General features: G+C 37.4%; 1 protein-coding gene across 4 annotated transcripts in view; it reads right to left on the bottom strand.

The window, feature by feature from the left end:
• Positions 1-15,981, bottom strand: part of LOC115217114 — a 295,576-nt gene that overhangs the window by 170,597 nt on the left and 108,998 nt on the right. For all 4 annotated transcript variants that reach the window (XM_036507465.1, XM_036507464.1, XM_029786713.2 and 1 more), the window contains 2 exons: positions 14,338-14,426; positions 11,886-11,950 (listed from right to left, as the gene is read on the bottom strand). In XM_036507465.1, coding sequence (XP_036363358.1) covers positions 11,886-11,950; positions 14,338-14,426 — 154 coding nt within the window. The remainder of the gene's footprint in view (positions 1-11,885; positions 11,951-14,337; positions 14,427-15,981) is intronic.

The following is a 15,981-nucleotide window of genomic DNA, read 5'->3' as shown; positions in this document are numbered from 1 at the left end:
AACAATTTCCTGCGACTCCACAAACTCATGAACGGCACCTTTCGACTTCCTGCGATTTCTCATCTCTCGCTCTCAGTCAAACACGCTCCTACATATGTGAGTTCAACTAGTCCATTCTCACAGGGTGTGTTATGATTCTCGCCATAACCTTCGGAAGTCTCCTCTTTTGGAAATTTTAATTGTGAAAATTTTCAAAAAATTTACACGTTTCAATCCCACTCTATCTGTATTGTATTGTTCTGTCCGTCCCGCCCCCACTTGTCTATAGGCACCCTCAGTAGTTAAAAAAGGTTATGCTGCAGGTGGATAACAACTGGGACGATATGACGAACAGGATGGCCAATCTTGCCTAGAAATGGGTAGAGATGAAACTGTCCTTGCAAGGTTGGGCAGAGGATGCGAATGCCTACATTGCCTCCGTCACCATTTACCGTCTGACCGTCGTACCTTGCCCTGATTATTGCTTGATCAAGTTGGAGAGTCTCTTGTGAATTTTCTTGTAGAAAGGACGTGTTTCAATGGCTAGGCGGCCAGTCTGCTGCCAACTCCCTCTGAGTGGGGGCTGTTGGTGGGCAGACAAGCGCTGCGGTTGCGTTACCTAGAAGGTGAACGTGTGAGGACTCCGTTTGTGAGACACGTCTTTCTACAGCTCGTCTCTCTGACGGAACTGCAGTCCTGGGTGAAAGATAGACTGACATTGGGCGCCTGGCACTTAGAATGTCACCAGGCTCTCACTGTCCTCTACATGTCGGACAATAGGATCGGTGGATGTTCCGCTTTAGCTATTTATAGAGGATAAGTGGCGAGGGGGTGGGGTGCGATGACATCCTAGGGGAGTCTCTGGGCGTCGATGAAGACAACTGGCTAGTCTGTTCCGGAGGACATTTCGGTTGTGGACTATTATGGATAATTTCCAGATGTCTTTGGTTTGGCAGTGCTACCAGTGGAGGGCTGTGTGGGGGTATACCGGTTAGAGATAAACTTAACAGACCGGGATGTGTGTGTGATGTGGGCTTGCCCGAGGCGCACGCAGAGTGATGAAACCGTTCTGCATGCACTCGTTCAGTGTCTGGGAATTGCTGACTTATGGAGTTATGTCGAACATCTGTTCGTGTGGGACGGATCCGTCTGTCGATCGAGTTCATTGTGATGATTGCCCTGCTGCCCATCCTTAATTGGGCCGACAATGCAGTTTTCCTTTTACTTGGTGGGTGTGGCGAGGCTGAAAGGAATGAGGACAGAGACAGCTCTCTTCGATAAAGTCCTCATCGACTTTTTCAAGTTACAATTGAAAAGGAGAGTGAATGTGGAGAGGGAGGTGCTGTCCTCTAGTAAATTTATCAAAAGGTGGATGCAAGTTGCGAAAATGGCAAAAGTGGATGGTACGACTCACAGTGTAGATCTGTGAGTCAGAGGAAAGGAGTTAGAAAGGACAGGGTGTTCTTGGATGGTGGGGTTCCTCGATCATCCTTAGAGGTCCTCTTGTATCAGGAGGACCCCATTACTACTCCTTTTTTGTTCTTAGTTCCGTATACTATGTATATCTCTCTCTTTTTAAAGCATATTGCATATTCTTTTTTTTACCATTCCCTTACATGTAAACCCCCACATCTCTGAAGAGTCTCTGATTCTCTTGTGGTACTTTAAGAATTCCTTCAACAATCTTCTTTACTCCATAAATGGTAGTGTTTTTCTTTAACGTCTATAAAGATGGTACACTTCTTCCTTCTAATCATTAGAACATATCCATTGTATATATAATATACGCAACTTATACAATGGATGTGTTTTTAATGATCAGAAGGAAGAGATGTACCATCTTTATAGACGTTGAAGAAAACTACCGTTTATGAAGTAAAGAAGATTGCTGAAGGAGTTCTTAAAGCACCACCAGAGAATCAGAGACTCTCCAGAGATGAAAGTACCTTCGATGATAACAAAGCCCTCAGCGACTGTGGCTACACCAGTAGGTCTGCTCGAGCTGAAGCACCGGCCACAATTCCTCGCTTTGAAAGCTGCAAACGATGAATTTCAAGCTCTCGAGCGAACATCTCTGTTCACTCCTCCGGAGATGCCTGATTTAATGAAATCACTGGATTCTACTAACCCACATGTATTCTCACGAGTTTTTATCGTGGGACAGGTCCAGGTTCTTGCAGATTACATTGTTCTGTGGCAGCAAGAAGGCTGCATAATGTAGACAATATGATCAATGGTTTCTGCTTGCTGTTTACATACACAACATTGGCGACATTATGATTGATGGTTTTTGGTTGTTGCTTACATAAAACTGCCAATAATTATTTTTATTAAGGCGGCGAGCTGGCAGAATCGTTAGCACGCTGAACGAAATGCATAGCGGTATTTCGTCTGTCTCTACGTTCTCAGTTCAAATTCCGCCGAGGTCGGCTTTGCCTGTCATCCTTTCGTGGTGGATTAAATAAGTACCAGTTAGGCACTGGAGTCAATGTAATCGACCTAATCCCCTTCCCGAAGCTGCCCTCGTGACAAATAACTTGAAATCATCATTATTATTATTATTATCATCAAGTGAGAGAGCAGTGCATGCCAAAAAAAGTGACACTGGGATAAAACATACGAAGCCCAGTATACCCATCATGACTACCCGTCTGATAAGGGTACACTAGGCACATGCATCACAGCCCTATGTGTGCGACATGGTGATCTCATATCAAGATAAACAGTGCAGATGGGGCCCAGTTAGAATTTTCTTCTGGTCGGGTGGCCCATCCCGCTCAAAAGGTCCCTGAATAAGGGTTGTTTAAGTATTTTGAACGAAACAACCAAATTTCCATCCAAACCGCAAAGAATTCCTCTCAACATATGGCTATGATGCACCCCCACTACTTCTGCTCATGATCAGAGATGCACATATTGTCAGCCACTAAGGAACATGTTCAACTGGTTAAGGTCAAACAACTGACAAGCAAATCTGTGGTATTGAGCAGAAGATTTGCTGTAGCCCATCTTTTATACCAAGACAAAACAATGTACATGATAACACTTCCAATTAGTTAAGATCAGATGCCACGGAAACCACTGTCTGGTACTGCATCAGGACATGAATTATTATTATTATTATTATTATTATTATTATTATTATTATTATTATTATTATTATATTATTATTATTATTATTATTATATTATTATTATTATTATTATTATTATTATTATTATTATTATTATTATTATTATTATTATTATATACTTTTAATCTGCATGTTTGTTACAGTCACTTGCAGAGACACACCCAGCATCCTGTGGCGAGTGACGGATAAGGGATGTTACATTATGACTGAAAGCTTGATGAGAGGAAGTAGCAAAATATCTTCATGTACATGTAATACAACACAGATATTTAAATGGATAAGGTTTTTCTAAGGATGTGGGCAGTACTTGTCAGTACAATCTTTTGAATTTCTATGTTGACATGGTTCTGCCGGGATCTTATCTAGATGTTTCTGACATCTCTATTTTTATCATTCCTAGGGCGCCTACAATAACAGGAATAGTTCTCGCTTTAAGATGCCACATCTTTTGCATTTCAATTTCCAGGTCCTTATATTTACTCAGTTTGTCAAATTCCATCACAGATATATTCTTATCAGTGGGAACGCTTACATCTTTTAGTCTACAAGTATTTTCTTCTCTGTCTTTGATAATCATGTCTGGTCGATTAGCCTGGATCGTTCTGTGATATTTTAACCTTGAACGACTGGCTCGAGATGATGTTCATAGCAGTAAGCAGGGGTGCTGATTTTGTAGTGTTTACATACTTCCCAATGTAAATGCTGTACTAATCTATCATGGCGATTTTTGTATTAGTTTGGTGTCACCATAGGATATTCTGAGACGAGATGGTCCATTGTTTCGTCAAATGTGACGCAGAAGCTGCATTTAGGGTCAGAACGGTTTTGAAGACCGTTAACCTGATAGTTTTTTTTGTTTTTTTTTAGCAAGCTTTGATCTTGTTCCCCCAATATGAAACCTTTAGTCTCTGCTTTCAGTCCTGAACTTCTCAGCAACTGATGGGTTGTTGCTTGGTCTACATCAGCATTTCGACTTCGAAGTATATAGTGTCCATGCAGAGGCTCCTCAATTTGATTCTGCCCGTTCTTTCTTGCAGTCTCCTTGGTCCATTTTGCTTGTTTTGTGGAAATGGTTTCAGGTTCTTCAACTATTTCAGGGTTAAATCCAAGTTCCCTTGCGAATTTGCAAGCTTCCTTGACAATAGAATGTGATTTTTTGCTGCTTTCATGTTCGCACACAAGCCACGGCATCCAGTCCTCTGTACTAGATAAGTACCTGTTCATTGCTATTGTGGAGGTCTTATATCACAGTTCTACCTGCATCATTCCTCTTCCCCCTTTTCTTCTTGGTAGGTACAGACAATCAACACCTGCTTTTGGATGGTGCATGTTTTTAGATGTTAGTAGTTTTCTTGTCTTTCTGCCCAGGCGTTGGAACTCTGTAAGATTCCAGTTAATTATGTTAAAACTATATTGGACTACTGGAAGTGCCAAGGAGATAATGGCTTCGAAGCGATTTTTAGAGTTGAGTTCAGTTTTTAGAATGACTCTTATTCTCCTGTAGTACTCCTTTCTTATATTTTCCTTCATAGTAGCATGTTGTATGCCATCTCCTTCGTTTATCCCCAGATATTTGTAATTTTCTTGTGGGTCAAGCTCCTTGATGGTAGCGTCGGTATCTAATTTAATGGAATCTATTTACCTGAGCTTTCCTCTAACAAAACTTGTTTTAGCACACTTATCAAGGCCAAAGTCCATCCGGATGTCATTATTGAATTCTTTAAAAGTTGTTAGCAACCCCAATAACTCTTTGTCATTTCTAGCAAACAGCTTCAGATCGTCCATATAAAACAGATGGTTTATTGTCATATTGTGATCTTTAAACCCATATCTAGTGCTATTTAGTTCGTTTGAGAGTGGGATCGGCGCCATGCAAAAGAATAATGGGAGAGGGAGTCACCTTAAAAGATGCCTCGTTTGATGCTGATGTTGCTGGTTTGGCTCATCCCATTACTATGGTTTAGAAGGATATGTGTGTTCCACTTGGCCATGCTACCTTGTAAGAATTTAGAGATGACAAGAGAGATTTTGTATATTTCAAGGGCCTTCAGTATCCAATTAAGTGGGACACAATCAAACACTTTCCTGTGGTCTATCCATGCCAAACTCAGGTTCTTCGTTTTGCTCCGGCAATTATTTACAATCATTTTATTTATGAGTAATTGATCTTTGCACCCATAAGAATTCCTTTTACAGCCTTTTGAGCTTGTGGAAGGATAGACCTCTGTTCAAGGGAAGCGTATTTTCTGTCAGTTAATATGGATGTGAGGATTTTGTAGATGATGTTGAGACATGTTATTGGTCGGTAGTTCTTTGGATTTTTTTGTCTTCAGTTTTTTGGTAGAACGTATGTTGTTCCTTCGGTTAGTCAGGCAGTTATTTGCCTGGGTTCTGGATGATATCAGTCAGAAACGAAGCGAAATTTTGGTGTACTTCTGTCAGACAATTTAACCAGAAGATAGGAATTCGATCCAGTCCTAGGATTTCCCTTTTTGAGACTTCCTAAGAACACATCTTAGCTCTATTATTTCTATTGCCATACTCCTATATATGAACCGTCTGAAATCGCAGTCAAACTTTTGTGTGTACCTCGATCCGTTGAGAGTGATGTTTGTTTATATCCCTCCCCTTAATGCTCTATTCTGTACAAAATTGATCAGCATGTCAAACTCCAGCAAAAAGTGTTAAGGTTATGTCATAAACTAGAATCCATGTGACTATTTACATGAATATATCCCATTGACTTTTAAATCCCAATACATTATATGAATAATCGACGTTTTATATGTCAAAGTGCTTAATTTTACTCATGGGTCTTTTTTCGTCAAAATCTATAATCCCCCTTTCACACAGAACTCTTCATGCTGGCATCAACTAATGGACAAAAACTGTAATCACGTGTAAACTTTCTGCAACATAGATAAGAATATCCCCAAGGAAATGCTTTTTTGTATTTGAGCCCTTTTCAAGCCCTTTTGAATTAAATAAACACCTTTACCATCTTCCCTACCAAGAAATTTACCTACATTTCAAATTTCATTAAAATCGGATTAAAAATATAAAATGTAAAATCGGATAAAATAAAAAATGAAAAGTGAAAAATATAAAATATAAAATAAAAAATATAAAATCGGATAAAAAATGTAAAACCCCTACGGTTATTTGCATGCAAAAAGTCTATTGATTTTATAAATTGCTCAGGCGCAATTATCGAATTTTTGTTAATGCCATATACTAACATTAACTCGCTGCCATGAGCCTCGCTCACTCATCGATTTTCATCAAAATCGGACAAAAAATGCAAAAGCTGCAGGAAAAATAACATCGTTATAGGAATTCCATTCAAACGCCCGATTGAGCTCACAAAAATCGATGCCAACTGAGCATTATCAAGTTTTCGAAAAATTCCAGCTTTATTTGGACTTCAGGGCATGTGATCTACCTATGTGCCCCAAATCATTAAAATCGGTTGGACGGTGCAGGAGGAGTTAAGAGTAACCCCAAACACACAGAGCTGCAAGACTTGTCTGTGATCAGAATTTTCAACCAACCATTATGATTACTCAGAAGTTATCTCTCATCTCATTAAGAGCATACAGGCAGGAAATTTTAACCTGGGAAACTACATTTTGCATTTTTTTTTTGTATTAAGAGGATCTACAATCCTTTCTGGAAGAGTGAGCTGTTGTTCTAAGGAGAAAGTTATCTCTTTTTTCACCATATGATTTGTGTGTAGGATCCACACATATGCACATACATGCATACAGACACAACTCTCATAAACACTTGTCAGTATAAGTATTATATATTAAAGACATGACAGGGAAGAGTGAGACAGGGAGAAAGATAGAGAGAAAGAGAGCAAGAAAAGGGGGAAAACTGTAAAGTGAGGAGGAAGTTTGGGAAAAATCCAGAAACCCTGTAAAGATTTGAGAATATTTTAGAAGGGGAACTAAATTTGTAAATATAAAGATCCATAAAGGATCTATGTTGGCCATAAGACTAGGTTGGGAAAGGAGCATACTTGGGAAAGATTAGAGTCCTATGAAGAAGTACTGGACTTGAGTATGAATATTTTCTTGTGCATATAGTGGGTGAAGTTTTCTGTTTTGGCATTAAGCTAAGAGCATGCTTTCTGAAAGGTCTTCAAAAATATTCTCTTTTATGCTCTGTAGATGTTGCATCTCCTAGAAGCATTCAAGTATAGTCTAGAATTTTTGGTGATCTTCAAGTTTATGTCAAAAACTGTACCATTTTCTTTTAGCTGTCACTTGTAGCTTGTGGCCATTGTCATATTTGAATTCATGGTGCTTCTGAATGAGCTGGTGTAGCTGTAGGATCTTCATCAAGTGAAGGTTTTACAATGTTTGTGCGTATGTGTGTGTGACTCTGTGTGTGTGTGTCTGCGTGTGTGCGCGTGTGTGTGTATCCATGTATAAAACAGCAAAATAAATAAAAGGATTATAAGGTTTTAAAAGATTTAGAAATGAAGACTTGATTGTATGCATTTCAAAAAATATCTACAAACAGCTGATACAATGAAATGTTTAAAGTAATTACCAAAGTAGCTACTGGTTTTGTTGAAACTGTAGTCCCATCAGAACTGTAATCAGCATCTGAGAATGAAAAAAGTATTTAAGATAAAGCAGTGTATTCCATAACTGGAGTCTGTTTTAGCTGAAGAATGGGCAAAAATTCTTTTGGAAACAATTCAAACTTTGTAAGAGTCCATACCTCATAGAATTCAAGCTGTAATTACTGCCAAAGACAGTCTTACCCCATATTAAAGTAAATTTGTTTGAAATTTTAAGGTGTTTCCATTATTTTGTCCAACCCCTATATATATATAGACAGATAGATATGCATGCACATGTATATAGATCCAGCTTTCTTTCTCTCACTGTCCCTATCTGTACACACATACACACACACAATAATACATTATACAAAAACAAATGGCTCTCTGTTGGTTACGACGACGAGTGTTCCAGTTGATCCAATCAACAGAACAGCCTGCTCATGAAATTAACTTAGCAAGTGGCTGAGCACTCCACAGACACATGTACCCTAAACATAGTTCTCGGGGAGATTCAGCAGGACACAGAGTGTGACAAGGCTGGCCCTTTGAAATACAGGTACAAAAGAAACAGGAAGAAAGAGTGAGAGAAATTTGTGGTGAAAGAGTACAACAGGTTTCACCCCCACCCCCCGCCAGAGCCTTGTGAAGCTTTTAGGTGTTTTCACTCAATAAACACTAACAACTCCTAGTCTAGGAATCAAAACTGTAATCCTAAGACCACGAGTCCACTGCCCTACCCACTGGGCCATTGTGCCTCCACTACATTATAATACTTTATAATAAATTATAAAACAGCTGTTAACTGTAATTTAAATAATAGGCTTTATCTTCACACCTGTAACTCTTGCTAGTTGTTGGCCCTATACAAAGCACACATTATATTGCTACCATATATAGGATACCTCTGTGTCTAAGTAACTGGACTAGCTATATCTTGTTGCAGCTTACTTCCATATACACACTTCTATCACAACAGTTCAGTTTTAGCTTCTGAAATGTTCTTCAATATTGACATCATTGATGTTTGTGAAAGACAAATTGTGCACAAAATAGATGGGAACAAGAGATAGCAAGGAAGAGATGGCAGATAGTGTTGTTACAGCTTGCATTTTGTTTGTCTTTTTCTTGTTGACTTCAGAAAGCTCAGTATCTAATCTGTCTTTATAAAATATAAGTCACATAAACTTTGATTAGAGTATTTTGTGAGCTGCTATTAGAGAAGGAAGGAAGAAGTAAAAGCATAAAAATACAAGTTACTTACATGGACATATTCCACACATTTTAGGACATAAGTTTGGAACATTGGAATACTGAGAACACCATTCTGGTTTGTAGTATGAACCACAGTAATATTTGTCTTTGCCTAGAGAACAATTCACTATAAAGAACAAAAAATTAATACAGGAGACAAAATGAGGAATTGGCTTTATAGGGAAAACAAAATTTCACTTCAATGCAAAAAGTAGCATTACTCAATACTTAGTTATAGAGATTACAGGAATTCTATAATGTATATGTAATGTAAACAGTGTGAAATACAAAAAAGAAGTAAGTAGGGTCTCTTGAGGTGTGATAGATGCATATGTAACTTAATAAACAAAACAGCTAGATATGGTGAAAAAATAGTTGTTAGTATGAGGAACTTGTTCATTCTGATTCTTTGTGGAGAGGTTGACTGCATAAAGGCAGTGTGAGATGTGTGATACCAAAAGGTTGTGGGATAAAGACATGGACTGAGTATGGAAGATCTATTTCAGAGGTTGGAAAGAAATGACACATGCATGATATATGGGATGTGTCATTGAAGACATCAGCCAATGTATCCAAGAGAGAGAAATGTTCTGGTTATGGGCAAGTGATGTGAATTGGTGAGGACTGGTAGATGAAATAGTAGTTTGAAGTGATAGAAAATGATGATGCAGATGAGAGAAGAGTGAGAAAGATGTGTGAAGTTTTGGAAAAGACAGTTCTCATGATGTTGAGCCTAATTGATGTTGAATTGAAATAGTATTAAGCATCACATTGGGACTTATTTAAGCCTGTAACTGTATGGAAAAGCATATGTTAAAACAGTAATAATAAAGACAATGACAACAACAATGAAGACGAGGATGATGATGATGATGATGATGGAGAAGGTTTACCTAAAGCTAATCTGTTTTGTTTAAAACCGTCAATGTCATATTATATAGGAACATAATAATAAACAGAAACAGTGAATGTATAACAAAACTCACAATGATAATTTCAGAACTAATTACTGTCCAAATTTCTTATTATTTGATATTATTGTCATAGTTGTCATCATCATCGTCATCATCATCATCATCATCACCATCATTTTCGTCTACATCATTATTGTCATCATCATTATCATCGTCATCGTCACCGTCAACGTCAACAACAACAACAACAACAACAACAACAACGTCAGCAACAACAACAATTTATCTTATATTTCTCCACCCATGGTAGTTTGGGTAGATTAGCTACAGTATATAACAATTTGTTTCAATCAGCATCATATCTTGGGAGGCTTGGTCCCATCAACATTATAAGCTGTTCTTTATCCAACAGCAGTTGTCAATATACAACACTGCCAACTCACCTGTACAAAGGATGGTACAATTTGGGATTTCTTTTTGTACTTTAATTATTATTATTATTATTATATATAAATAGTTAAAGTATCAATATTAAATAAATATATTTACTTGAACAGTCTGGTTGAGAAAAGTATTTTGAACTACCACATTTACAATTACAACCATTATCAATCCTTGAACCTTCATTCAGACAAACCTTTCCTTTACAATCTGAAAGTAAATTAGAAAGTTTTCATGGCTTAATATATTACATTATTGAATTATGTCAGAAATTACATTTTAATTATAATGCATTTCTGATAAAAATATAAAACTAAAAATGGGAATATTTGTAAAAAAACAATGCTTTTGTCAAGTTGTAAGAAGGTGGATTGATGACTCATCGTCTGTTCAGATTTGCCTGATCATGTCTGACCATTGGAACAGTGTATTTCATGGCAGGATGCCCTTCCTGTTACTAACTTTCCCTTCCTGTTTCCAAGCGAATTAATAACCTCCCAAGCCTAGTGAACAAATCTCAGACAGTTCAAACATGTTTTATGGAGAGTGGTAGAAATATATGACACTGCATGAATGAGCCATTTGTTTTGAATGGTGTGCTACATGTGAAGAATTTTCAAAGAGTCTTGACCATGCTTTTGTGGTGGACTGCAAGAAAATCAACCATCAGAATGCTATTCTTTACACATGCAAACTCACACAGAAACACACACACAACAAGCTTTTTTCACTTCCCATCTACCAAATCCACTCACAAGGCTTTGTTCAGCACAAGGTACCCTGCAGTGGGGTTGAACCCTAAGCCATGCAGTTGGGAAGGAAAGTTCATAACCATGCAGACATGTCTGTGCATGTATAATCCTTTTCTATTATTATTATCTTCTGCAGTACCTTCTCCATCATTCCTCGAGTCATTCATGTGCTACACTAAAATATAAAAGACAGTGCAGGAGAACCTGCCATCGTTCTCTTGCAAACCTTTTCTCATGAAACTATAATGATACTATTATTGCTATTTGTTCTTTCTAATATTCATCATAATCCCAGTGACTTAGTGATCAGTCAACTGGAATCCTAAACCCACTGACACCTTAATTTTTTCTGACAATTTTTTTGCTCTTTCTTAATTACATATACTTCTACCAACAACCTACATTATGTTAATATTAACTCTTAATATCTACTGGCTATTTGTCTTACAGCACACATTCCCAAGCAGTATATAAATACACTTGTCCCCTATATGGCAAGTTTGACCTATTAATGAAGTTAGTCTCTTGATAAAATAAGTACCAGTTGAGCACTTGGGTTGATGTAATTGACTTACCCCATCCCCTTGAACTTGCTGGCCTTGTGCTAAAATTTGAAATCTTTATTTACAATTATGAAGAATTTGATAAAATAACTTTGTGATTATTAAGCTGGTATTTAGTTTTAACACAAAAGACAGTATCAAGAGAGGGGGTTTGTATCAAAAGGATAACAGATCCTATTAAAGAATTCACACAACAAAATGACAGCTCAACATCCGGCTTATACATTCCATTATGAAGGTTTAGAAGTGTATTCAATAAAAAGATTTCCTCACCGATTAGTTGCGTAGGGCCATCACATGATTTATAAGGTCTGTTAAGAGAGTAAGCACTGTTTCCTCTGAAACATACAAAATGAAAAATTTTAAACTGTCAATTCTCTAAAAATCAAAAGGAAAAATATCATCATCATCATCCTCATCATTTAACATTCGTTTTCCATGCTAGCATGGGTTGGATGGTTCAACCGGGGTCTGGGAAGCCAAGAGGCTGCACCAGGCTCCAGTCTGATCTGGCAGTGTTTCTACAGCTGGATGCCCTTCCTAACACCAACCACTCCGTGAGTGTAGTGGGTGCTTTTTACATGCCACTGGCACAGGGGCCAGAGGAGGCTGGCAAACGGCCATGATTAGTTGATGCTTTTTATGTGCCACCAGCATAGAAGCTAGTTAATGGTGGTGCTGGTATTGGCCACGTTTGGATGGTGCTTTTTACGTGCCACTGGCATGGGTATCACAACTACAATTTCCATTTGATTTTTATTTTGATGTACTTGACTCAATAGGTCTCCTCAAGCACAGCAGGTCGCCCTACGATCTATGATACTTTTGAATGTGCTGGGGCTGGTTATGTGAAACTAGTGTAGGATACAGCCATGAACTCACTTTATTTGCCAGGTTTTAAAAGTCGCAGCATATCTCCAAAGGTCTCGGTCTTTTGTCATAGCCTCTGTGAGGCTCAACATTCGAAGGTCATGCTTAACCACCTCATCCCATGTCTTCCTGGGTCTACCTTCAACTGTTTAGGAGAGGCACTTCTTCACACATCTCTCCTCATCCATCCATAGTACATGACCGTACCAGCACAAACGTCTCTCTTGCATGCCACATCCGATGCTTCTTATGTCCAATATTTCTCTCAGGGTGCTTACACTCTGTTGTGTGTGCACACTGATATTACACATCCAGTGGACCATGCTAGCTTCATTTCTTTCGAGTCTATGCATGTCCTCTGCAGTCATGGTTCATGTTTCATTGCTGTGAAACATGGCATTTTGTACACATGCATCGTACAATCTACCTTTCACTCTGAGCTAGAGGCTCCTTGTCATCAGTAGGGGTAGAAGTTTTCTAAACTTTGCCCAGGCTATTCTTATTTTAGTGGTAACACTCTCTGAGCATCCACGCTGACTACTATGATAATTTCAGACATCTAACACCATCTTGTGCTTTTCTGTATCAAATCAAAGAAAGAAAGAAACATACATAGAAATGAATATCATAAGAAAGCTTGTTTCAAATATGGATATGGAAACCAGATGGTAATAAATTAGCCTTAAATAAAGGTTAAAAGGTTAATTTTTGTGTTGAATGGAACCAGTTACAGTCAGCTGATATATATATATATCTATATATATATATATATCTTTCATCATCACCATCATCATTGCTGTCATGCGTTGAACGGTTTGACAGAGGACTGGCAAGCCAGAAGGCTGCACCAGGTTCCAATCTGATCTGGCAAAGTTTCTACAGCTGGATGCCCTTCCTAATGCCAACCACTCCAAGAGTGTAGTGGGTGCTTTTATGTGCCAGTCAGCAGCCCTGGAAATGATCATACTTGGATGGTGCGTGTGTATATATATATATATATATATATATATATATATATATATGTATATATATATATTCATTTGTCTTTGTGCCTGTTTCAGTCAGTTGACTGCAGCCATGCTAGAGCACCACCTTATGTATATATATATATATATATATATATATATTGGAGTATTCCAACAGATCATAATGCAATCTTTGTATTGTCCTTTTTCATGCCCTGATGATTTTCCACCCAAAGTATTTTGAAATGAAAGATTATATATTTATATGTGTTTTGTAGTTTAAACTGGATGCAAAATGAAACAATTGTAGGTGAAGATGTTCATTAATTAATAAATTAATTTGTATCCATTGGATCTCTCCATTTTCAAACTTAATAATAATATTTGATATTTTATATATATATATATTACATGGGCAATAATATTTTCAAACAAGAAATTACAATTGTATTTGATTGTTCAAGTACAATAATTTTGTGTATGTACATATATTTACTTGACTGCTGACATTTATCAATGGTTTCTGTCATTGTTTTGATGTACTGCTTTTTATCATTAATAGAACAGCTGGCAATGGTATTATTCGTTTCGCATTTCTGTAAATTTTCCGTAAGTTTTATGTGACAAATACATTTATTAACAACATGAAATTGATATCTGTGTGAGCACTGGGCTTACTAGATGTAACAACCAAGTTATACTCAAATCATACACTTCAAGCTTTATAAAGGATCAACACATTAGAAAGCTTAGCCCAATGTACACTATACTTAAAAAAAGGCTAGACGGTCACAGCTGGAATGCCCTTCCTCAAAAACTTGCTTGAGATAAAACAAGACTGGATATGAAATAACAAGAGAAATATAAAGGATTTGAAGGTTTCAGCTTACCCTGGACCATAGTTACATACATACAGCTTTCCTATATTCGTGCAAGCAGTGTATCCACAACCAACAGTAGCAGTGCTTGCCCAGACTACCTGTAAAATTGAAAATAGAGTTAAAATTTTATACCTACCATCGTCTACTTCCAAGTAATACATAGAGTTTAATCTAGGGAACTCTAACATCCCACATACTCTCTTTCATCATGTTCACCACATTTATATTGATATACTTCATCAGAGCTTATTTTATTTTTCTAAATCTATGAGAATTTCCTGGGTGTCAATAAGTTGCATATATTATATTAATCTCTCTTTACTCTTTTACTTGTTTCAGTCATTTGACTGTGGCCATGCTGGAGCACCGCCTTTAGTCGAGCAAATCGACCCCAGGACTTATTGCTTGTAAGCCTAGTACTTATTCTATCGGTCTCTTTTTCTGAACCACTAAGTTACAGTGACATAAACACACCAGCATTGGTTGTGAAGCGATGTTGGGGGGACAAACACAGACACACAAACACACACACACATATATATATATACATATATACAACAGACTTCTTCAGTTTCTGTCTACCAAATCCACTCACAAGGCTTTGGTCGACCCGAGGCTTGCCCAAGGTGCCATGTAGTGGGACTGAACCCGGAAGCATTTGGTTCGTAAACAAGATACTTACCATACAGACACTCCTATGCCTATGTATAATATGCTATATAGGTTTTGTGTGAGCAACACTTCAGAAAGTAAATCTTATAAAGATGTATATTCAGTAGTAGGAGCATTTCCATTGTATGATGTCATAAGGCAGCCAATGAGAGCAGACAAGCTTTGCATAGCATTCTACAGGGTTTTTACCTGAATTTTATCTATCTATCTATCTATCTATCTATTTATCCACATGTGTATATATATGTATATGTACATGTCTATGTGTATATATGTGTATATATATATATGTGTGTGTATATATATATATATATATATATATATATAGGCGTAGGAGTGGCTGTGTGGTAAGTAGCTTGCTTACCAACCACATGGTTCCGGGTTCAGTCCCACTGCGTTGCACCTTGGGCATGTGTCTTCTATAGCCTCAGGCTGACCAAACACTTGTGAGTGGATTTGGTAGATGGAAACTGAAAGAAGCCAATTGTATATATATATAAATATATATATATATATAAATATATATATATGTATGTACGTGTGTATATGTTTGTGTGTCTCTGTTTGTCCCCTCCAACATTGCTTGACAACTGATGCTGGTGTGTTTACGTTCCCGTAACTTAGCAGTATGGCAAAGAGACCGATAGAATAAGTACTAGGCTTACAAAGAATAAGTTCTGGGGTCGATTTGCTCGACTAAAGGCAGTGGTCCAGCATGGCTACAGTCAAATGATTGAAACAAGTAAAAGAGTAAAAGAGTAAAAGAGTATATATGTGGATGCTACACAATTATGATGATGATGATGATATATATATATATGTGAGAGTCTGTTGAAAATGTTCATGAAACAGGACTTGTCATCAAGCGGGTCACACTAATTAAAAAGATTTTATAAGATTTACTTTCTAAATTTATTTGACACAAACTGGAGTCGTTCTGTTTCTTTTTTGTATTTGTTTAACTGAAGGAGTTTGATGTTT

Source organism: Octopus sinensis, linkage group LG11, assembly GCF_006345805.1.
Source record: "Octopus sinensis linkage group LG11, ASM634580v1, whole genome shotgun sequence".
Taxonomy (NCBI): Eukaryota; Metazoa; Mollusca; class Cephalopoda; order Octopoda; family Octopodidae; genus Octopus; species Octopus sinensis.
Note: the sequence above shows the minus strand (reverse complement) of the source record. Positions and strands in the feature narration are given on the sequence as shown.